The 21,779-nt window shown below is 47.6% G+C and overlaps 1 protein-coding gene across 1 annotated transcript in view; it reads right to left on the bottom strand.

Annotated features, from left to right (window-relative positions):
* Positions 1-21,779, bottom strand: part of agrn (agrin) — a gene marked incomplete at its 5' end in the record, with an annotated part of 139,563 nt that overhangs the window by 45,242 nt on the left and 72,542 nt on the right. Inside the window, 8 exons of the mRNA XM_079176891.1 lie at positions 1,547-1,690; positions 3,176-3,340; positions 3,941-4,060; positions 6,626-6,731; positions 7,408-7,550; positions 12,535-12,735; positions 13,091-13,288; positions 19,665-19,886. Coding sequence (XP_079033017.1) covers positions 1,547-1,690; positions 3,176-3,340; positions 3,941-4,060; positions 6,626-6,731; positions 7,408-7,550; positions 12,535-12,735; positions 13,091-13,288; positions 19,665-19,886 — 1,299 coding nt within the window. The remainder of the gene's footprint in view (positions 1-1,546; positions 1,691-3,175; positions 3,341-3,940; positions 4,061-6,625; positions 6,732-7,407; positions 7,551-12,534; positions 12,736-13,090; positions 13,289-19,664; positions 19,887-21,779) is intronic.

Here is a 21,779-nt window from a genome sequence, read left to right as displayed (position 1 = left end):
TGAAAGCAAAAGAAGTGTTTCTGAGTCTGCAACACATTCATATACACTGTATGTTAATAGTAGAGCAGTAGTCCAGCTGTTGTTAACAGCTGTCGTCTTGCAGGTTGCCTTGGATCATGGTTGTGCCTCGTTGCCATGGTTCTGCCCCGACTCGCACCGCTACTATAACATTCCCATTATAATATATGTTCACAATGTATTTGTCATTTTTCTTTCATAGATTGTCTTAAGTTATTTATTAGGTTATTCTGCACATACAACAGATGGATTCCTCCTCAGTTGCCTTTCCATTTTTTCCCCACATATAATGAATTTTTTTTGGGGGGGGGGGGGGTTCCTTATCTGCAGCGAATGAAAGTCTGGTGTTGATAGAGATTGTAAAGCCCGCTGAGGCAAATTTGTTATTTCTGACATTGGGCTGTATCAATACAATTGACTTGACTGTCGGATGTTCGCATGAATAAGAAAAAGCTCTCAAGACTTCAAACCTGGTTTAATGACCGGGACACAACCACAACCCGCTCTGGTTGATTATAAAATGCACGGACTGTAGGAGATGGAGGAAGGGCTGCGCGATCGTTCCATTACCCTGTGTGTTTCTCTCCTCTAAGTGACTGACCTGTTTTTAGTGTCTTTACAACCACAGTCGAGCAGCGGTAATGCGATTTTAAAAACGTCTAGTTACCCGAGCATCACACAGTGTGAATTATTCATGGTTTCATAGACCGCAGCATTTTGCCTCAACTGCCTTACTGTATAAAAAAAAATAAAAAGAGTTGTGTAAAGGTGGGCACTCAGGATATTTTCTCGTCCACAGATCTCTCCCGGAGCCCTCCAAAGGAGCGTTTGAAGCCTTGAAGTTGCCACAGCATGAGCTGCAGCCGGGGAGCCCGACCATCCACCTGCCGTGCTGCGAGTGTGGGGTCTTTGCATTGCTGCAACATCACGGAGGCTTAGAGTAACCCCCCCCCCCCCCATCCCCTGGCTCCCGCTTTCATGTGCTACCACTCCTCGGCACCTTGTCTTTTCATCTAGCCGGGTGTGTGGCGGTGTGCCCCACCACTGTGCCGGGACTGCCGGCTTCATTAAGCTCTTGACTTCCAGTCGATATCTGATGGTGCATCTTAATCAAGAAGCTGCAGGCCCCCGCAGCGGGAACTAACCTTTCCCTCAACCGGCTTTTTTAGCTTGTGCAATCACTGTTTCCGTTATTAATCCAAGTAATTAATAGTCCTCATGCAGAAGTATAAACGTACACATGTCTAAAAATGGGAGCGTGGCGGCCCAGAAAATAAAATATCAATGGGCGACGTGCCGCGAACGTGTCATTTGTACACTCCAGTATTTTCTAAATCACTATGGATGAGCTGCCCTGCAGCCACGCTCCCTGAGCCAATAAACCAGATGGATGTGAAGAGCAGACAGAGAGAGACGGGGCTGATCCACGGATCAGACGGGCGGCGGACAAACACTTGAGAATGACGGGGAGGAGCTGTTTATGCGGTTTATCAACGCTCCACGTCGCCTTGGTACTCTCCCTTATTACCTTTGTCACAGCCGTTCATGCCCATCTTGCTTCCGTCTGGACACACGTTGCACTTCATGCCCTTCACTCCCGTCTTGCAGGAACACAGACCCGACATCTGCTCGCAGTCGTCCCGGACCGAGCCCGTGGCGTCGCAGTTACACGCTGCCGTGGAGATGTAGAGAAAAAAGAAAAAAGAAAAGGGCTGATGAGAAAACAAGTACCAGTTAGGGACAATGAGAGGAAAAGGGATGAGAATAGCTCGGTTTCTATTGTGTACACAGTTGGTTTGAGGCAACCGTAGCCTCTGAACTTTGCGTCAGATACATCCATGTCTTAGAGTCGAGGATTGTGAAAAGTTCACCCAGCCTTGGGGGGCCACAGTCGGAGAGGAGGAGTGAGCAACAGAAGCTCAAGAAAACAACCCCAGGGGAAGGACAGCGACCCCATCATGTTCCGAGAATCAATGATGTGCTGTTTTTTTCTCCGGCTGGATCTGGTTTTGGTGTGCAGTCAGTGTGCTGCCTGCTTGCTGTGGGTAAACCTTGTTAAGGTCAGGCCACGGGTGATGTACCTGCACACTTCCTGCTGTTGACTGAAAATGCTCTGCGGCATTGGGAGGGTATGTCCTATGATACCGTGGCGGCGGGACACGAGCTGATCACCATATTGCATTACACCAAGACAAACAAGGGGTCCTGACCCCCTTCTTCACTTGAATACAAATGAAAACACTTCGTTCAATACAGTTTTGACAGGACTAAAGGAAACAGGAGGATTCCTTTCTTCAAAACCTGCGATCAAATAGTTTAGCTGAATATGTATCGGATGTAGGTAGTTTATCGACAGTAGCCTGTTTCAATTCTGTGAGAAATCTCTCTTTTAAATCTACCTCCAGTGGTATCTAGCCATGTAGATTTGGTTTTGTTTGTCCGGGTTCTGAGATATCTGTCTCAAAAGGTTCATGGCTCCATCCCAAAACTGTAAGTGGGGATTTTCTTTTGTTAAAAGATGTGGTTACCAGAACCAGTTTCCCTGTTACGCTGGGTTCCCACAGACAATAGTTTTAAAAAGGGACTATTTATTCCTTTCTTAGAAAGTAGTCTCTGTCCCCAGAGAGACCTATGGATTATCTATTCTAGAGTAACCAGGACATTGTTTTCGAGACGTTCACAGTGTTCTCGCAGTCTAAACACTTTCTCCCAAACAATGCTCCCTGAAAGGCTTAATAGTATGTACATCTACTGCATGTGAGTTTGACTAAAAAGAGGGATCTCTCCTCTATTGTTCTTCTTGAGGTTTGCGCCTTTTACATTTTTTTTGTTTGAGGATAGTAAAGCCCTGTGAAGCGAACTGATTTGGGGCTTTATTGGGCTACACAAATAGTAATCATTTATTCGACAATCCAAACAAAACCACAACCCTATGCGAGGCTGGATACCACTTGAAGGAACCGAGAAAATAGGTTTGTTTTTTTGTAATTTGTTTGAACGGGAAGAACGTATAAGGATGTCATAAGCAACATAAAAGCAGCATAAATACAGTGACAGTGCAACAAATTACTGCTCCTACTGCTGCGGTCACACGGAACAGTGAAGCACAAGTGCATTTGCCCCAGTCGGCACAGGCACAAAGAAGAAGATTCCTTACGCGTGCAGCCGCTCATGTTCTCTGTCACGATGCCGCGGAAGTTCCAGAAGCCCGGCTCGCAGCGGTCGCACTTCTGTCCCCCGACACCCGGCTTGCAGGAGCACTGGCCCGTGGCCGGATCGCACGTCGCCTTGTAGGAGCCGTAGGCATTACACTGACAGGTACCTGAGGAGAACAGAGCAACATTGATGCAACTTCTACTCTGATACACATACACTGGTTTGTGCTTATTCTAACTTTGAAAGACCCTAACATCACATAATCCACCACAGCTGAATTCTGCTAACTATGACGGAAATTCTGCATCAAAGATTCATGCTGGGCTCAGACGTTGGGTAAGCCCTATTCCACAAATAAAAAGGTGGATAAAGTGTGCTTAGGTGAGTTTTCCCCTTTACTAAATCTCTGTATATCTTTATTTCTAAGTCTGCATTTTCTGCATCTATACTGTGTCCCCTAGCTAACGGCTTGATGAGGCATTTTCTCCCCCCCGTCTGCGCGCTATCGTTCGTCAAGATCGTCGGATGAAGAGATTTTTCCTGTTGATACGGTGCAACATTATCATAATTATTCCTCGGATTAAGATGAAACGTTTTCAGCTCTGCATCTCTGGTACGGTAATTGCAGTCAAGGACAATAAGTCCCATATGCTGAAATAGCCTGATAGTATCTAAAGTTTCCCTTTTTTTTTTTTAATGCGTGCACACAACAAACTCGTATCACATCGAAGTTGCGGGGTCAACGGGGACGTGGAAGGGGACTTACTGGGACATCCAGCCAGTCCGACTCCTAAGGCCGCCGTCACGTTGTCCTGGCAGCAGCCGTACATAGACACACTGCAGTGCTGGGGGGGCGTCAGGTCGGGCAGAGATGTGGCTGAAATCGCTGATGAGATGGAAAAAAATAAATAATAATAATAATAATAATCATAAGGGGAGGAGAGACGGGAGATGGCACAAGGAGAGAAAGAAGAACACCAACATTTAAGTCATTGCAGTGGGGGTGGGGGGGGGGGGGGGGGGGGAATTAGAAAGCACAATCTCCGAACAACATGTAACTTTTTTTTCCCAACAATGAGATTGGCTCGAGGGGCAGAGGTGGAGAGGCTGGCAGCCGGCTTCAAGATAACAATTCTATTTGCTACTTTCTCCACAATGGCTCAAAATCAGAAGGGGGGGGGGGGTGATGCTATTACCTCCAGTGAAAACAAACAATGGCGGTTGCTGGTGAATGTGCGGCGGCTGACATTTACCACCTACGAAGAGGCATGTTCTCGTCATTTGTTCTTGTCTAATATTACAGAATTGCAGTGCTGCCCTACAACCTTCCAAAAAAAGAAAGAAAAAGAAAGAAAGAAAGAAAGAAAGAAAGCCTGCTGCATAATGTGAAGGAATGTGCCAAGCAGTTCCTGTCTGTGCGCAGTGTGTGGAGAGCTCCTTTGTCTAAGGATGCACTGGTATACAAACTAGTGCGACAGCTCTGAATAAAGAACTACATTCAACAAAATGAAAAATGAAAAAGATAAATGTGTTCCCAAAACCCGGAGCTTCTCCAGAAATCGGAAGAGTCACAACGAAACATGCAGAGAGAGGAACAAGGGCGGTTTGTTTAATGGCCGAGGCAGAAATATAATTGTTCAAATTCTCTCCAGGCTTTGGGGTGAAAAGAAAAGTTGTAGAGATAGCGAGCAGAAATCCTCCCCCTCCACTTTTTTCTTTTTTTTCCCTTCTCTGTCTCTCTCTATTCCCCTCCCGATCTCTTTTTCTTGTGTTGCTCATTTAGAGTTTGGAGGCTGTAGATACAGGGGCCATAAATCACACTGTTACTGGTGTGGATATGAGCTTCAGCCTAATGGTGATGACTCGGCCCGCTCTTTTTCCAGTGCTTTCCCACTCCAGAGATGGGCTTTGGACACAGTTCATTTAACTTGCCTCTTTCCAGCGCTCCATTCGGCTATCTGTGCTGAGCCTATTAGGACAAGGGGAACTTTTAATTTCATATGTTCTTCCACCCTTCAAGGGGTTTTTCCTCTTCAGTGGCCATTGCACAATGCAGCTCGCTGTGACGTGCAATATCACCCATCGCATTTCTGCCGCTGTGCTTCCTCCGCTGCAGTGATTGTAGCCAGGCTTTTATATTCTCGCAGGGGGCACATCTGCACGTGTTCGCTCGTCTAGTAAACCAATAAGTGTTTCTTTGGATTTGACTGAAATCCCGGACCCAGATTTGAGTTTTTAGGAAGCTACGAAGGATGACTTGAAATGCCATCACAGGCAAACTTTCCAAATGTGCACGCAAGCAGATGACACTGTTGACACCGTATGTAAAAGAGGGAACATTTTTCATAAGCAGAACCACAACAACACCCCCCCCCAAAAAAAACAAGGTTGCCATCATGCTCAGCGGGCGGGAGCTGGCATGTTTTGATAAGTTTCTACAGTTGAGGTCAAAATGAAGTTTGTCCTTACATAGCTAATGTGGAGGGCAGTCAAATTCCCCAAGATCGGAGTTTTTCCCATTTGCCAATAGGAGAGGCGAGCCCAGAGCTCCCGCACCCATAGAGGGGCTCTTCAAAAAAGGATTGATTATCCACGGATGGTAGAGAGGCGTGACAGTCAGTGCCCAAGGAGGCCAGCTTAGGGAAGGGGAAGAATCTGTAGGGATATGTGTGAAAACACTGGCGAACCCCCTCTGTCTCACTCTGTCTTCAACTCTCTCCATCCTCCTCTATTTTACACCCACGGGGAATCAAAGCGGCTGGAATGATCACACGAAACCCCCGAAGTGCCTTTTGCTCTGCTCCCCGACCTGCGCTAGCAGCAGAGCAGAAGGCTTTTGATTTAACACAGCCACCGGAGAGGACGAGGGCTAACCTTTGCTACTTAGCCGCTGATCGGACAACTATGCTGGCTGATGAATGCCATTCATTTACACGCAGAGAGAATACTATATTATAGCAGGAGGAGCGAAGTGGCATCTCGAGGGTTAAGAAGCAAGCTCGTGAGCACAGGTTTCGTGGTCTATGTTGTCAGAACGTCCGGAGGCGGGGTAAGTCATCATTACCGCTATCAGCTCGATCCATACATGTGCCCGTGAGAGAGATTCTTATCTGTGCACAACAGGCCAGCCCGAGAGGAACGCTCCGTTTTCCAGATACGAACGAGAGCCTCGCTGAAAAGCCTCGAGCGAGTCGAGTCGACGTTCTCCGAGCAAAAATATACACACGGTATTTAACCTTGAACTCTCCCATTTCTTACGGCTACAGCGGTGTCACAGTGCGGAGAGAAAAAAACAGCAGTGCTGTCGGAATTGTATTCCGACTACAGACTATTCCAACCCCATCAATGGATGGAATGAGTGGAGAGATGGGATGGCAATGACAATGAGTCTTGGCGAGCGTGCTTGCGCACACTGTAATGACATTAACTCTGAGTGGTGTAATGTACCGACCTGCACAGGGTCCCTGATTCTGAATCAACAAGTGCTCTTGTTTCTCACATCTGGCCTTCTTCAGCTGGCACTCGTTGCTGTAATTCTTTCCATCTGAGCCACAAATCTACAAAGGAATCACAGAGAGTTGAGTGTTACATACAATGTCTGGTCACGTACAATTTCAACCCTTTCCCACTGTGTTTTCAGTTCATGAAAGTGAAATGTAACATTTTAGTCACCTAAAAATGTCGAAGTTACGTTACTCAGAAGTGTGATCAGTTGACATGCCGATGGTACAATACATGTTCGAGGGCCGTGTTTGTTATGCAAAACAAAACCATTTTATGCAGATTTAAATGTTTTGGAGTGTTTGCCTGTATGTACAAAGGTTTTCCACACATGGAATATATCTGCATATGAATGGCACAGCACAGTGTGAGCGATTCAGAGACACAAGAGCCGTGTTGAAAGGACATTATGAGTATTGTCAGAAATGTAATAATAGTGTTTGTGTTTTCTCCTATTGTTTTTCTTACCTCAAGTTTTTGCCAATCCATAATGCTTTATGTGTTTTAAAAATAAAGTATAGTCTTGTTTTTTAAAACGTATTAGATTTGCACATTTTGCTTTCTAAATGATGTGCATATGTCCCTGATGAACTGTGGAGATGCAGCTCTCATATGTCCGATGTTTGTGTGTTTCAATTTGACTGAGTTATGACACAGAGAAAAGAAGTTCCGGACGCAAATTGCACTAAACGTGCTTTATTAAGGACTAAGCCACGCGTGTGGCGGCCGTACCGGGTTGTGAGGCACACTTTGGCAGGTGAAGTCACAGACGCAGCGGTCGTCCTCCGCGTCCTCGTCCCACGAGCCTCCGAACATGCGACAGCGGTCCTGCTCACAGCTCTCCGCGCCCGAGCCCGACCCTCCTGAGCCACAGTCTGCGTTGCAAACACACCACAAACACACAGCATCGTCAATAAAACACACCAGGGAGATATGTCCCTTTATCAGTGCATCGGGCGGAGACAGGGTCCTGCTTTCATGTCTCTTTAAGTTCAGGCTACATTTACACATTAGGAGCACCACAAAGTGAGGATCATTTACATTTCCCTCACACTGGGGGTGGGGAGGGGGAAACAAAAGGCGCTGCTGGTAGTGCAAGATAATGACCAACTGTAGCGAGGGAAAGAGATTGACTAAATAAATTAGACGCAACATCTCCGCACCACCAGCGAGGCATCCTTTTCGTTTCAATTAAATCAGAGACAAAAAGGGGAGCGAATTATTAACTCTGGCCTCCAAGAGTGCAGAGAGAATCAGTGGCAAGGACCGCTTTATGGTTGCCTGCCTCCTGATATGAGAATACAACTAATTGCAAAGTGTTCAGTAAAATCTAATTATCGCCTGAGACTTTAAAGAAAGTTCTCCCGGCAACTCTTTAACTGTGACCCTGGAAGGCCTTTTGTTTGTTTTTAAAAGTGCACTTCTCTGGATCCAAGTAAGTACACGTTCCTGGTCCAAACCACGTCCGACAATCAGCGGGGATTTGTGTTGCTCGACAAAAGTGTCGTCAGTGATGAACTGTTGTGCACACGCTAGCACAAGGTAAGCAATGAGTTTCAATGTTGGAAAAACAAATCGGGGGGGCTTTTGCAGGAGTGCAGGCGGCAGACAGGGGGGAGGATCCGGCTTTTGAAGCTGCAAATTTCACCTCTGGTGGAACTCCGGAGGGAGATTAGGTGCGACGTGTGCGAAAGCAGGGAATGAAAGCAGCGGCAGCGGCAGATAGAGAGAATGTCAGACAGAGCGAGAGGCACACCGTGGGCTGGCAGGAAGTTCGTTTGAAACAAAATCTGTTATTCCAAATATAAGATAGAAGGAATGCAGTCCAACTGAAAGAGAGACTCAAAATAAACATCAGACAATCAAGGTGTTATTTCTTCTTCCCGTCTGTATTGATGCATCGCCTCTAATGGTGAAATCAATGTCGTAGTGATGGAAGTGCCACTCAGCATAACCCATCTTCTAAAGTAGATTATGGAGCAGGTCACAGTGCAGGGGAGGGGCAGATGAAGCCCCGGCTGTTCTTTGTCACGGGTCATCAGCAATGGGCTGTGACAGCTCCGAGTGGTCGATGCAGTGGAGGGGCCTTCACTTCATTAGCGGAGGATACAGCAGTGGAGCTGGAAGCTTTGTGGAGAGGCCGACATCCTCCACAAACATCAGGACTTGTTAAGGACTCGCTCCGTCTCCGTTTTTGAGCCAGCAAAATCCTCCGACCCACAATCCTCGAATCTGCTGCTGCGAGCTACTGAGCCTGAGTTAAACGTAACATTTAGTGACGGGGGCTAACGCTCGGGGCGAAAAGGCTTTCAACTGCCTGGTGCCATTATCGCAGGTATCTGAAGGTTCCTCAGATGTCATCTGAAAACGAGGTGTCGGCTGACTCCAGAACGGATCAGAAGAGGGAACGATAACAACCGGGGCGCCGGCAGCTACGTGTATCTGTGTACTGTACTACCAGCTCAGCGAGACACAGTAAAAGGGAAATGCAGGAGTAGTTCATTCATATTCCGCTCAGGCCCCCCTGACAGAGGCGGGATAAATAAATAAAAGAGGTAAGACATTAGAATGGAATAAATAAAAGTGAAGGACGAAGGGGGGTCCTAATTAGCTGGTGCTCTTTGATGTGCCCGCCACCCGCGCTGCTTATGAACCTTTCAATTAATACATCCTCGGCTAAGATGACTCCATCAGCTATTCTCTCTGCACTGCCCGTCCGTTGCTTTTTACTCAATCAAGTCAGAAGCCAGAGTCTATTTAGCCAAGGGAGCTCCATTAAGAAGAGAGAATTCAACGGCGGAGAGTAGAGAGGAAATGAATAGCATCAGAATAACGTCCAAGGAAGACAGAGAGGAAAGAAAAACACACATTACAAGGATTTGGCAGTGGAAATGAAAAGAAGAGGGTTAATGAATAAAGACGTGTGAGAAGCAGCCTGAAGATGTTTGTTGGAGCACATCCGTGGCTCCGGGTAGTGACCGAGATCACTGCGATACCTTCTGATAGCATGACCCGTGTGAGTGTCACCTTGGACATCTATCACTCGGAGCAAACCCTCCCTCGCCGCGGCAAAGATCGAAGACGACAACGGCGCGTTTCGACGTTTTCGTTTTCGCTCCATCCATGAGCCGCGCGTACGGCCCGATGTTGACGGTCGTGACAGCTGTTGTTAGTTCAAATAAAGTTCCTGGGAACAGAAAGAGGGATGGAGCGCCGAGGGACGGGGCGTTTGGAGATGCTTAAAGGAGAGAGGAAGTATTTTTTATCTATTTGTTTGTTTGTTTGTTTGTATGCCCTTTCATATCTTTGGGAGCATTATTGATCCTATATGTGCAGGGCGTGGCCCTCGCATCGCCGTCTTGATGCTGCACTCATAATCTTGTTTCTTAAATGTCTAGTCAATTAAAAAGGGCCGGGGGCCCCCCCGCAGGTGATGCACTGCTCTCAGTCGCCACTTTGTCAAGTGTTGGCAAAAGAAGCTGCGGCCAGGCCTACCCGGGTGTGAAATTAAACAGGTGATGAATTTCCCTGTATGGCCAACAGTGGGAACAATGTCATTTGTCATTACTGTTAAACAAAAGGCGGAAGAAAACAACTTCCATTTTTATACGCGCTGACCCCTCCCCCCCCCCCAGCAAGACTAATGAGGATGGTGTTTAAATCAGGTCTGCGTAAGAGAATAAATCACATGTTCACTTCCTCTCCGGGCTTATCTTGGATATGAGGTATGGTGTGTAGGGGTTGGGCACACCGATGATGTAGAGCTTTGCCGCTGTCCACAACACAGCCAGAAAATACTTAGTTTTCGGTCTTGTTTATTGTGGCAGACTGCTGTTAATACACGATATATACTATCAACTTTGCCAAAGCCTACCACCTGTACATCTAGGAGGGGGATAAATATATCAACCACAGATTCTTTTGACAGTGTGTAGCCAAAGAGAAGCCAATACACAGATATCTCGAGGGGGGGGGAACTCAGCAACTTGGTTTTGATCGTTTTACAATGACACCAGACTTCCTGTGGAGGGTCTGGGTCAGATTTGAGAGGGGCTGAAAAGGAAGCGGGGACAGAGCCTGCAGATTTCGCCCCATAGGGTGAAATTTATCGATCGCAGGCAATCCCACCTCGACCCCTATCTGTGAAGGCATCGCGGCGCCTTTTGTCGAGAGGCACAATTCCGGTGGAGAAGAGTGCAAAATACAGAGAGAAGGACATGAGTGGGTGGGATGGCATGGAGAGACGGGGAGAAAAGAGAGAGAGAGAGGGAGAGGGAGAGAGAGAGAGAGAGAAAGATCCTTTTGTGTAAGCCTGATGGTTTTCTCTGAATCAAAATGAGCAACTGAAAAAAAGGGGATGTTCAGAGGCGGTATGAGAGAGAGAGAGAGAATGAAAAAACACACCAGCGCAGCAATGCCCTTGGGGAGGTAGAAGAGAGACGTTTTGCCTGATACAAGACAACCAACAGAAAGAGGACAGAGCGTCTGCGTGTGTGTGTGTGTGTGTGTGTGTGGTGACAGCGAGTCTGCATAGAGTTTCACATTTCTTCACGCTCCACATACAAAAAAGGTCACTCGGCTCAGTCAATGAAATGATGTTAAATCGACCACAAGGAGCTTTGGCGGCACGATTCGCCCCGGAGGCCCTGGGCCAATACGGTAGACAATGGTAGGAAGAGACAAAATAAATAAAGAAAGAAAGACAAAAAAAAAAGAAGAAGAAACCCGCTGGCTAGCAATCAAAACGGACGAGGATTCCTCTCATCTCTATTTGCTCTGTCCTCCATCTACCCTCTCTTTTCTTCTCTCCAGCCATCCCTCCTGCTGGCAGGTGTAATCTGCTCCCCTTCACACCTTGTCAGAGGATGACTGCGTTCAACGTGACGACCCACCAGCCACAGAGGGGGGGGGCGGGGGCGCAGCCGTCTGCATGACAACCAGAGGTTGGCGTGCCGCTCCCTCCAGAGTCGTCCCCCCAAGACGGGCCCGAGCGAGAGAGGCCGTGATGACCTGCCTCGGCCTGTCAGCGCGGATCAAGATTTGATTTTGCACGGTGAATTAGATCTCATTTAGTCAGCGCCACAGAGTATGCAGGCGTGGAAAATCGGCGACACTCGCGTTAAGTGCCATCGGTCACTCTCTTAAAAGCATAATTGGATGGCGGGGCTCGATAAAATGTGTACCGTCAATTCTCCAATAAAAGCCAGCGCAAAACAAACAACGCTGGCCCCTGATAGAAGCAGAGCGAAACTATACTTGTGCGGTCACGGCTCCTGCGTTAAACTCAGTGAGGGCATGTGAGCTAACCAGGGAGGCGCGCTCGCATGGGAGAACATGCACTAAAAAAAAAAAAAGCACGGGTGGCCGGGGAAGATCCATAAACGACAAAAAGCAGCGACATAAAATAAGAGAAGAAGCAAACAAGAAAACAGGGAGGCTTCTGACTGAGATATGATACAATATATATATATATATATATATATAAATAGGCTCAATTACTCATAAAAGGTTGCCTCTAATATGAGCCTGGGTTTGCCTGCAGGTGAGGTTAATAAAGAACCTAGCAAGTATTTGACAATTTACTGTAGCAGGAGAAATGAAAGAAAAAAAAAAAAAATAGCACGAGCACGAGAACTTAATCACCCAGAATTCATTTCTGTTCCAGGTTACGTTGATGGACACGCAGCATGCCTTTCCCTTCATCCTGTGCTGTGCTAGCCTGCTGGTGGCATGTGCAGCCATTATTAAAATCCACACATGACTGCATGCTGTGCCACAGGTCAGTTGCTGAAGATAATTACACCATTTCAATGGCCGATTGCTTTACATAATCGCACCATTTCAAAGTCCATTTCCTACCTTCATCACAGCTGCCGGACTTTGCCACATGAATTCTCCGCTGCTGCGTGCAGGAGGACGTGCGGAGTTCACACTCGTTGTTGTAGGTGGCGCCATCGCTCCCGCACACCGGGGAGAAGGCCTCGCCCGAGCAGGGCCGGCACTCGCACTTATTCTGGACGCACTGGGCCCCCCAGGCACAAACCGTGTTGCCGCATGTTTCTAGAATCAGAGGGCAATGGGTTAATACAGAATGCATCTTTAAATGAGATTTCCCCTGGCTTTTCCTAATTGCCATGCATGCCACTTCCTCCCTTAAAAACTGACATATCCTCGCTCCCTTAGTGATTCTCCATCTGTCAAAGTTTGTTAGAATATGAACTGCCTGCCTGCGGCTGTACGAGGTCCCTGCTGGGCTCTACTTTTATTTTTGAAATTTAATTTAAGGAAAAATACCTCCGTAAATCTGGCTGTGTTTTACTTGCACTTATCGTGTGACATCTGATCACCCAGGGACCACGAGTATGCCAAGAAGCCCGGTATGGACACACACTGAACGAATGCAAGCATTACTTACTGCACTCTCCCTGGCTGACCACTCGGAGGTCCATCTGTTGTGTGCAGGCCCGTACGTGCAGCTCACACTCGCTGTTGTAGGTGTCGCCGTCGCTGCCGCACACGGGCTGGTGGGAGTCCACGCACTCCGATGCGCACACACACTGCCCGCTCTGGGCGTCGCAGATCGCCCCGAAAGAGCAGTTGGCACACGCCTCATCTAGATGGAGAGAAGAGAGGAGGGCGAAGGCTCAGTAGGAGTGCTTCAGGTGTTTATTTTGCATGGCTTCGGTTGTGAGCCGGCTGTAATAAATACCTAATAAGTCTCTTTTGTACTTTTCATATTTTGGTATCTGGTAGATGGTGCAAGACATTAATCTGCAATCACATTGCAGTGCATTTCATATTGATCATACGATGAGCCCTCAAACAGATGTTAAAAGTTGCAACGGAATCAGTTCATGCCTGACTACACCCCCTTAACCGTTGTACTGCTCATATTCACAGAGAGGTGCATCGCTGCTGGCACAACGTTCATTTGTCTGCTCTTTTGTGGTCAATATTAAAGCGACGTCTATCAAGATGATGCTACTGAGGCATAAGGATAGCGCTAACGTGCTATTTACAGATGCAGTAATCAGATATTTTCCTGTGTATTAACATTCATAGTGTGAACAACAGCCACTAAATAATTAATTGGTAAAAATTAGTTGTTGTCTTATCTTGACAATCTGTGTTGCTGACAGCTGGTGTAGTGCTTAATGAGGCAGTGGTGCAGCACAGAGTTTCCATACGAGTGTCGAATGGGTTTTAAACTTCGTAGGAGTCCACCTGAGGCTGACTGAACTGATTTGAAACACTTTCCAAGAGGCACGGACCTGTCTATCAAAAGGTGTCACGGTTCACATGCATGCGTGCGCTAAAAACCAAAGCCATGAAATTCCTCGAAAAACTCTCCACACAGATCTAACGAGAAACAGATCTGGGGAGGCGGATAAAAAAAATGTTTTTTTAAAAAAAAAAGATGCCAAACTGATGAAAAAACGAGACTTTCTAGAGCTGAGACTGAATAACTGGACACAAAGAGCGTTGGAAATTCAAGAGCAAAAACAGGAGAGTGTGCCAGAAGGACAACCATCTCTGCAGCACTCCATCAGTCGGGATGTTACGAGAGAGCTGAAGCTGCGCCGGAGGAAAAAAAGCCACTCGACAGCGCTGGGCTGGAGTTTGCCGATCGACACTTGAAAGGACTCTGAAAGCATGAAGGGAACGATTCTTCGGTCTGATGAGACAAGAATTGAACTCTTTGGCCTGAATGCCAATTGCTACGTCGCTGTCTATATCTAGTGACAGCCAGATACCGCTCATCGCCATCCCTGTGGGGATTCTCCTGAGCAGCAGGTACTGAAAAGAGTGAGAGGAGTCACACTTTCCTGGTTGTATTTCTCGCTTTGTAGGGTTGTTGCATATCTGCTTATTAGGCTATTTTCCCGCCGCACTTCCAAACCGAATCAGGCAGATAATATCTGTATTTTTCTCGCCAAATAAACAGCGTCGAGACACCCAAATGGCTCAGAGAGCTTTTGAGACTTTCCTTATTAGTCGGAGGATTCACTCGGATCATCTCTTGAGAAATTGCCTGCTTCTGGAGGCAAAGTCTTTCCCTGAAGAAACAGCAGGGCAGGATCAGACGTGTTCAGAGTAGCGACTGATGTCACACGGGGGCGGGAAACAAATGAGGAGGCGAACGAGAGGCCGCGTACACAGGCAGGGCGAGCAGTAGATGTGCTTTCCCTCTGACACCAATTACACCTGGAGGATTGCATTAGCGCAGCTCGCTATCACATTCAATTAGGGGCAGGCTAATAACCGCTGCTGATTTAGCGCTAATTGAGAGAGGCGAGGAACCTATCAACATTATTAATCTATTTATTGCTCTTTAAGAGTCTTTGGCTTCCTTCATCTCTCCATCCAGTGCTGCCATCCACTCCTTATTTGGGAGCCCTGATTGTGAACTGGATACGGCCACAGACAGCATATTGCCTGTAGGAGCTACTGTATATGCTGTACATTAGTAAAATGACAAATTTCCGAGCAGGACATAAAAATGACATGAGCCAAGCATGCAGGACCAATCCGTGAAACAGACAATTCCTCTGTGCAGAAAAGCCCAGCGCATGTGAGAATGGTTTTCTGAATTCGGTGTGGGGGAACTGTGCTGGTCTGCACCGAGCCATCCAGCACGTTTGGGATTGATTGGAACACCGAATGCAAAACAGGCCTTCGGCATCGGCGGCAGACCTCACTAACGCTCTTGTTTGCAAATCCCCGCAGCAAGGTTCCACGACCTGGAGGTTGTTATTGCTGCATGTTAATGGCCACGGTTTTGGAGGTGTGAAACATTTACATATGAGTGTAATGCTGGGGTGCTGCTATATACTTTTGGCTATGTACTTTGAGGCTAATAATCTTTTACTCAGACTAAATAATAATCTGTTGCTCCTCCTAAAAAAAAAAAACATGACGAGGCTTTATATTGGCTCGGGCTTTCTGCGACAAAAATAAATAAACATGAAATATAAAAATGGGGGTGGCTGTGGTCGCGGCTCCTCTCTGGTTGCGGCAGCTATAAATCGGGAAGTGGCGGTGTCGAGTGTCGTCCTTTATCAGGCCGCGTGTCCTGATAGCAGCCTCGCTTCTTTATCTGCTGCTGCCCCTCGCACCTGGCTCTCCACACTGCCTGATACTCCAGACAACACGCATCGTAAAACAGACAGAAAAAAAAAGGGGAGCTTCAGTTCAAAGCCAGGGAGCAAGGGGAAGAACTGTCATCATTACCGGGTAACGTTAAGATGTCCACTCTCTGTCATCTCAGATTCAGTCTCAATCAGAATCTCCAAGTCTGTCATCACTAATTATGAGTTTTCAAGTGAGAAATAGTCCATTTCTTTTTCTCGGGAAGACAACTTCAGAACCATGAAATGTGCAGACTTTAAGCTCAAAAGTCTGGCAGGCTAGGCGGTACGACATTAGCTTATTAGAACCTGGGATCTCTCATCTCATTTAAATTTACTTTCATGTCGGCCAAGGCAGGAGCTTCTCCAGCCTAGAAAATACACGCTATAACCGCGTCCAAGATCAAAGTAAGATATCTTAAGATCTTCTCATGCCAGGTCGAATAAAATCTATTACCTACTGTATATAAAGCACAAGCATTATGTCCCGTTGCAGCTTAAAGTCGGCACAAAATGCGACCAGCCTCCGGCCCGTAGAACGGCTTGTGACGTGTGCCGATGGGCTGAGTCACTTTGCAACACTCGGGCAAGCTTTGAGCCACGATCGGCTCCCCGATCAGAGGAGTTGGGCCGATAGTAATCCATTCATCCACATCCATATTTCAAACCAAACATTTATCTTTTGCTGAAGACCTGCTAGAGTTGAGTCAAGGTCCCCTTGAAGTCCCCTGGACCTAACGTTGGCAACTGTTAAAGTGTTTGTTCTTGCACTGGTGACAGCTTCTCTTGCTGCGTTTGGTGGCAGTGTTTGTTTTTTTAAGAAGTGAGAGTGAGAAATTGGGGCAGGTTGGTATAAAAAGTCATTGAGGAGGGGGAAAGCAAAAACAAAGACCCTCCAGCTTTGCAGCCTTTTGTTGATATCCTCACTGGGGAAAAACAACCTGAATTGCGGCGGAGGGTGTCTGGGCGGAGTGTTACCTCAGGATTAAGCAGAAAGAAGTAGGCTGGTTTGTGTTTTGAAGGCTTGTGAACATGCCTGGGCGATAACAACTCCCCCGTCGATGCCTTCCAGGCCGGTACACTATTAACTCGGCCGCCTCGCTCGCTCCGCTCCTCCTCGTCGTATTTACCTCCATCTCCTTCCCTCCCTGCGTTTATTACTTCCCCCCCTCCCTCTTCCCTCTTTACACCGCCTCTCTCCGACCACTCCCATGCTGCTGGTGTGACCTATATTTCTTACTCAACTGTGTATATCATTTCAAACACCTGTGGGATGAAAAACAAGAAGAAGGGAATTTGTTTCCTTTTCTTCAATGATTCCGGCGCCTCGGCTCTCATCTGTTTGGGTAGAGCCGTACGAAATGCCCCTTTTCCCAGGGCGCCTGATATCAAGCTGGGGGGTCTATTAACCGAGCGCACCTTTCCCAGCCCGCCGTACAAGGTCGCCCGCCACTCAAATGCAGGGGGAGGAAAAATCTCCGAATAATAACAAATGTCACTCATATCGCTATCGGGTTGCACCTGAGCCATATAGATAACCGCTATTCCTCCAGCCCGCCGGGAAGGAAATTAAATTATGGCTGGGCCCATGAGAGGCTGCAGCAATCCACACACACACACACACACACACACACACACACACACACACACACACACACACACACACACACACAGTAAAGCAAACATGCCCAGTTTATTTCTATTGTGGCACCTCTTACCTCTTAAACTATTGCCACCTTAACCTGCCACCCTTGGCACCACATTTTGAGTCTGAAATCCATGAATGTGACAACTTACACATTAAAGTGCATTTGGATGGAAATAACAAGACATAGCTGGTAAACAAAAACAACAACAACAAAATGTTGAGGGCTATTAAAAACTAAAACCACACCATATATACACATACTCAAAAATGCAGATGAAAATCTAAACAATAAAGCACAACACGGTAAACAAGCATATAAATAAATGTTCTCAGTTGTCGGTTCTTATTCTCTTCTGCATGAGAAGTGTTGGGGTGAAACAACAACAACCTGGGTATCGCTGAACATTCTCACCACTTTCTCATGCTCACATCTTCAACTTGTCATTCCGATACTTCCTCCAGCACCTGAAGGCAGCATATGTTCGCCTCCTCTCGCTCCCTTTCTGCTCCATAAACATGTATAGTATATTACTGGGTGGAATAGACTGCGATAATTAGGTGAGATAATAGCTAAAGTCAGTCAGTTGTTATGGTGCCGAATGAGGCCCAGTAAAGCTGTGCAAACAGCCCAGAAATAACCCACATTATCATCGCCATCATTCCTCGGCCGGCTCGCGACTGGCAAGCCGATGCCTCAGCATTTTTATGGCACCATTGTGCTGACGCAGGCCTGTTTTTCCTCTGGGAGCCAAGAGCCATCCATAGTGCTGGATTACAGACAGGGCCCTCCGCTCAGCCAGCTCGCTCTCGCCTCCTCGCCTTTTTCAAATAAAGACTATTCATTACCGCCGAGGGACCCGGGGGCCCGACAGACCTGCCGTCTACCTACGGTGCGGCGCACCAAATTGAGTCAGCCCGCCTGCCCACCGACCAAACACTGCTCCCGCTCCATTTCCTGTTGGCATACATCCTCGCGTCGGTTTTCAATTTGGAGGAGGCAGCGGGGAAGATGACTGATGCAACACACGGGCAGGCAGAGAGGCGGCGTCGAAGCCGCTCCAACAACTAACCTATGTCACTTTCTCAGTACAGAGAGAAACCCACTGCTCATTTCACAAAGCAACAAACTCGACCCGTAAACTGCACGTTTCAGGACAAAACGGAAGAGCGCAATTTCGTAGCAGCAAAAGTGAGACGGATTCGGTGGTATTGATCATTCAGCCAACTGCTCAGCTCATCCACAAACACAGCACCGCGGAGGCCGACTCATTTTCACTGTTATGGTCTTCAAAATATGCAGAAAAATAAAATCCATTGTAGTAAAACAGAGTGAGTGAAGTAACCGACCAAGGGGCTAATAACCGCTGTGCTTTTTGTCCAGTGTGTCAAGTCTAGAAATTAGTATTTATACAGCCCAATACCACAAATCACCAATTTGCCTCGGGGGGCTTTACAGCATAAATCTGTACAGCATACATTTATTTGCTAAGGATGAGGAAAAACTCCCCAAACAAACCCCTTTAATGGGGATATAAGCGAACGGCTTGATGGTAGACAGGGAAGAACGCTCAATCACCAATTAGAGTCCATGGGGAAATTGGCCTTCCAAGATGGCATTAAGCCATCAATACCATTCGCTAAGTGGGTTTACCAAGCTGTAAAAATCTGCCTGTATGGCTGTGTGTGCCTGCATCGTGGATCTGAAGACATTTTTCACCACTTGAAGCTCCGCAGTCGCTGGTGTACTAATGACTGATACTCGGACACAGCGAGACAAAGCCAAGTGACTCATGTAGCCAATTACAGACAAGTACGCTCCGCATTCTCTTTCATCAGGGGTAAAGTGCGTCTTCACTTAAAGGTCAAAACAGGCAAATTGGACTCCTGGTGTTGGTGTGGAAGGGCTGAAGAAGAGTAATGGACGAGGGGTGAGAAAAAAGATCTATTAAGTATTGTTTTGACTTTGTTGGAAGTGAATGGAAAGCCCCGGGGGGGGTCACCGTGAATATAATTCCATATGTGTTAATTGTTAATGTCTGTGGATTAAAATGTTGCCTCTGGGCAACGCAGCACTATTAATTAATTTGAGCTTAATTATATTCCGCAAGCAGAGATCTCTCCCCCTACCTGTGAGCTACAATTCACACATTTCATCCTGAGCTCATGGCTGCACAGCGGAGCAGCTGTGCAGTGTCACGCGTGCGGCTACTCACCGCATTGCCCTTTGTGTTGGATGTGAATGGCCTTCTGCAGGGCGCAGCCCATCGCTCGCATCTCGCAGGGGCTGCCGTAGCTGTGGCCGTCGGATCCGCACACGGGGTCGGACGTCTGCGGGCAGGCCTCGGGGCACTCGCACACCGGCTCGTCGTTCTTGACCACGCACGCCGCCCCGTGATCGCACACCTTCTCCAGGCAGGGGCTCGGTATGCTGAGATCTGAAGGCCGACCACCCAAGAGATAGAGAGCACAGTTAGAGATGGCGGGGGAGGGGGGGGGAGGGAGATACTGGACTTGGTAGATTGGGAAGCGGGAGGAATATCAAGTAGAGGTTGGAGAAAGGTCTGGGGCTGGAGAGGGAACAGGTGACGGGGAGGTAAGTTAGAGCATAGCTTCATGGGGGAATTGCAGGTTTTGTGTTAGGAAAAAAGGCGATATGATGTGGTATGCAATACAGCCCTACTCTTATGACACCTCTGCTTCCTCAGCTTCCTATGTCATTTCCTCGCCTTTGTTGCTCTATCCCGGTGTATCCTGAATCTTTGAAGAGTCCGCCGAATCCGGTGGCATGAGGACAGCGGATAAAGAAATGGCCCCCGGAGCACAATGGAGATGAAACAGTCCACGAACAATGGTTACGCAGGCCTTTTTTTTTTTCTTCCAGGTTGAGTAAACGGCTGGATTAATTGACGTTCCCAATGTGCCCCTTCAAAGGCTGCCATTTGCATCTCAGCGAGAGTGCCACCGCTTCAGCCGGAGCTGGTTGTACTGACATGGAGGAGCGAGAAAAAGAAGAGGAAGAGAGTGTGTGAGAGAAAGAAAGAGAGAGAGAGAGAGAGAGAGAGAGAGAAAAAATGCAGAGAATGGAGAAAGAAACAGGCGAAGAGAAGAAAGAGCCCTCCGCTTAATAATTCACAAAAGGCAAGCTCCTGGGCCGAGGCAGATATGAAATGTGAACATCACAGAGGTGCCTGCTTCAGTCTCTCCCTCTCACGCTCTAGCTCCAGCAGGACTCCATTAAAACGAGCACTGGATTTTTGCACCTATGATTCTCGGTAGTGACAGATGGGTGTAGAATGGGCTGATATAACCTGACTTGATCAGAAAAGAGAGAATACCCGCTATGAACAATCCTTTGATCACAGACCCCCCCCCCCCCCCCCTTCCATCCTGACTCAATCAATTCCTCACAGCTTTATGTGCCAATGAAAACATTCCGTGGCCTTGTGCGTACGGACACAGGGTGCCAATGCGTGTCAGCGCTGAGGGCTCGGCTTGATGGTTACAAATGTGACGCTTTAGGTGGGAAGAGCCGAGCGTACGCTCCGCTATCGAGAGTAAGCAAGAGACGATAGCCGGGCTCGGCGGTGATTTTCATTTGGGAAGCGTCACGCATGAGGGGCGGATCGCTCAGCTAAATGTGGTGTGTCTGCAGATTAGTGGAAAAAGACGACGCGGGCATCAAATCATTTCTGATGAGACGCGCTCAAAGCATTACACACCCAAAAACTTCTTCCTGCTCTCGTCTACCTTTCATTTTTTTCCCCTCAGAGGGTTGATGGGGTTGATGTCATGGAAACTGCCCCTTGTAACGACACCACCCATGGCTCCATCATTATCGCGACCATTATGGGATTAGAATCATCACAGGGGGGGGGGGGGCGACCTGTCGTGCTTGGAGCCCCATGATTCATTTACCAGCTCCAGCATCGCTCCGCTCTGCCTCTAATGCTGGGGGTAAATGATCAGCTGATAGCACAGACGGAGGCAATTAGCGTGTTTCACTGCGATTGAGGCGATGGGAGGGGCATGTGCGATAAGGATCGATGTCACCTGAACATCTTGAGATGAAATGAATTCCAAATGATGACAGGAACCGAGGTATAGCTATTAAAATAGCAAACAAATGTCTCTCCTACTAAGTCGTGGCTGTAAATGAACGAATCTTTCCGGATCTCGAGCAAGGAGACTTTGGAAAGTGAATGTTTCAGATTAAACGGAGGGAAACCGCTATTGATTCTTGTGTGTTGATGGCAAGCAGCAGCTGTTTCAAAGGAGCTTGGGGGTGCCGCATAAATATGTCAGCTATTCAATGCTGCTTAACTTGGTAC

Source organism: Pholis gunnellus (assembly GCF_910591455.1).
Source record: "Pholis gunnellus genome assembly, chromosome: 2".
NCBI classification, from domain to species: Eukaryota; Metazoa; Chordata; class Actinopteri; order Perciformes; family Pholidae; genus Pholis; species Pholis gunnellus.
This window is presented reverse-complemented; position numbering and strand designations above follow the sequence as displayed.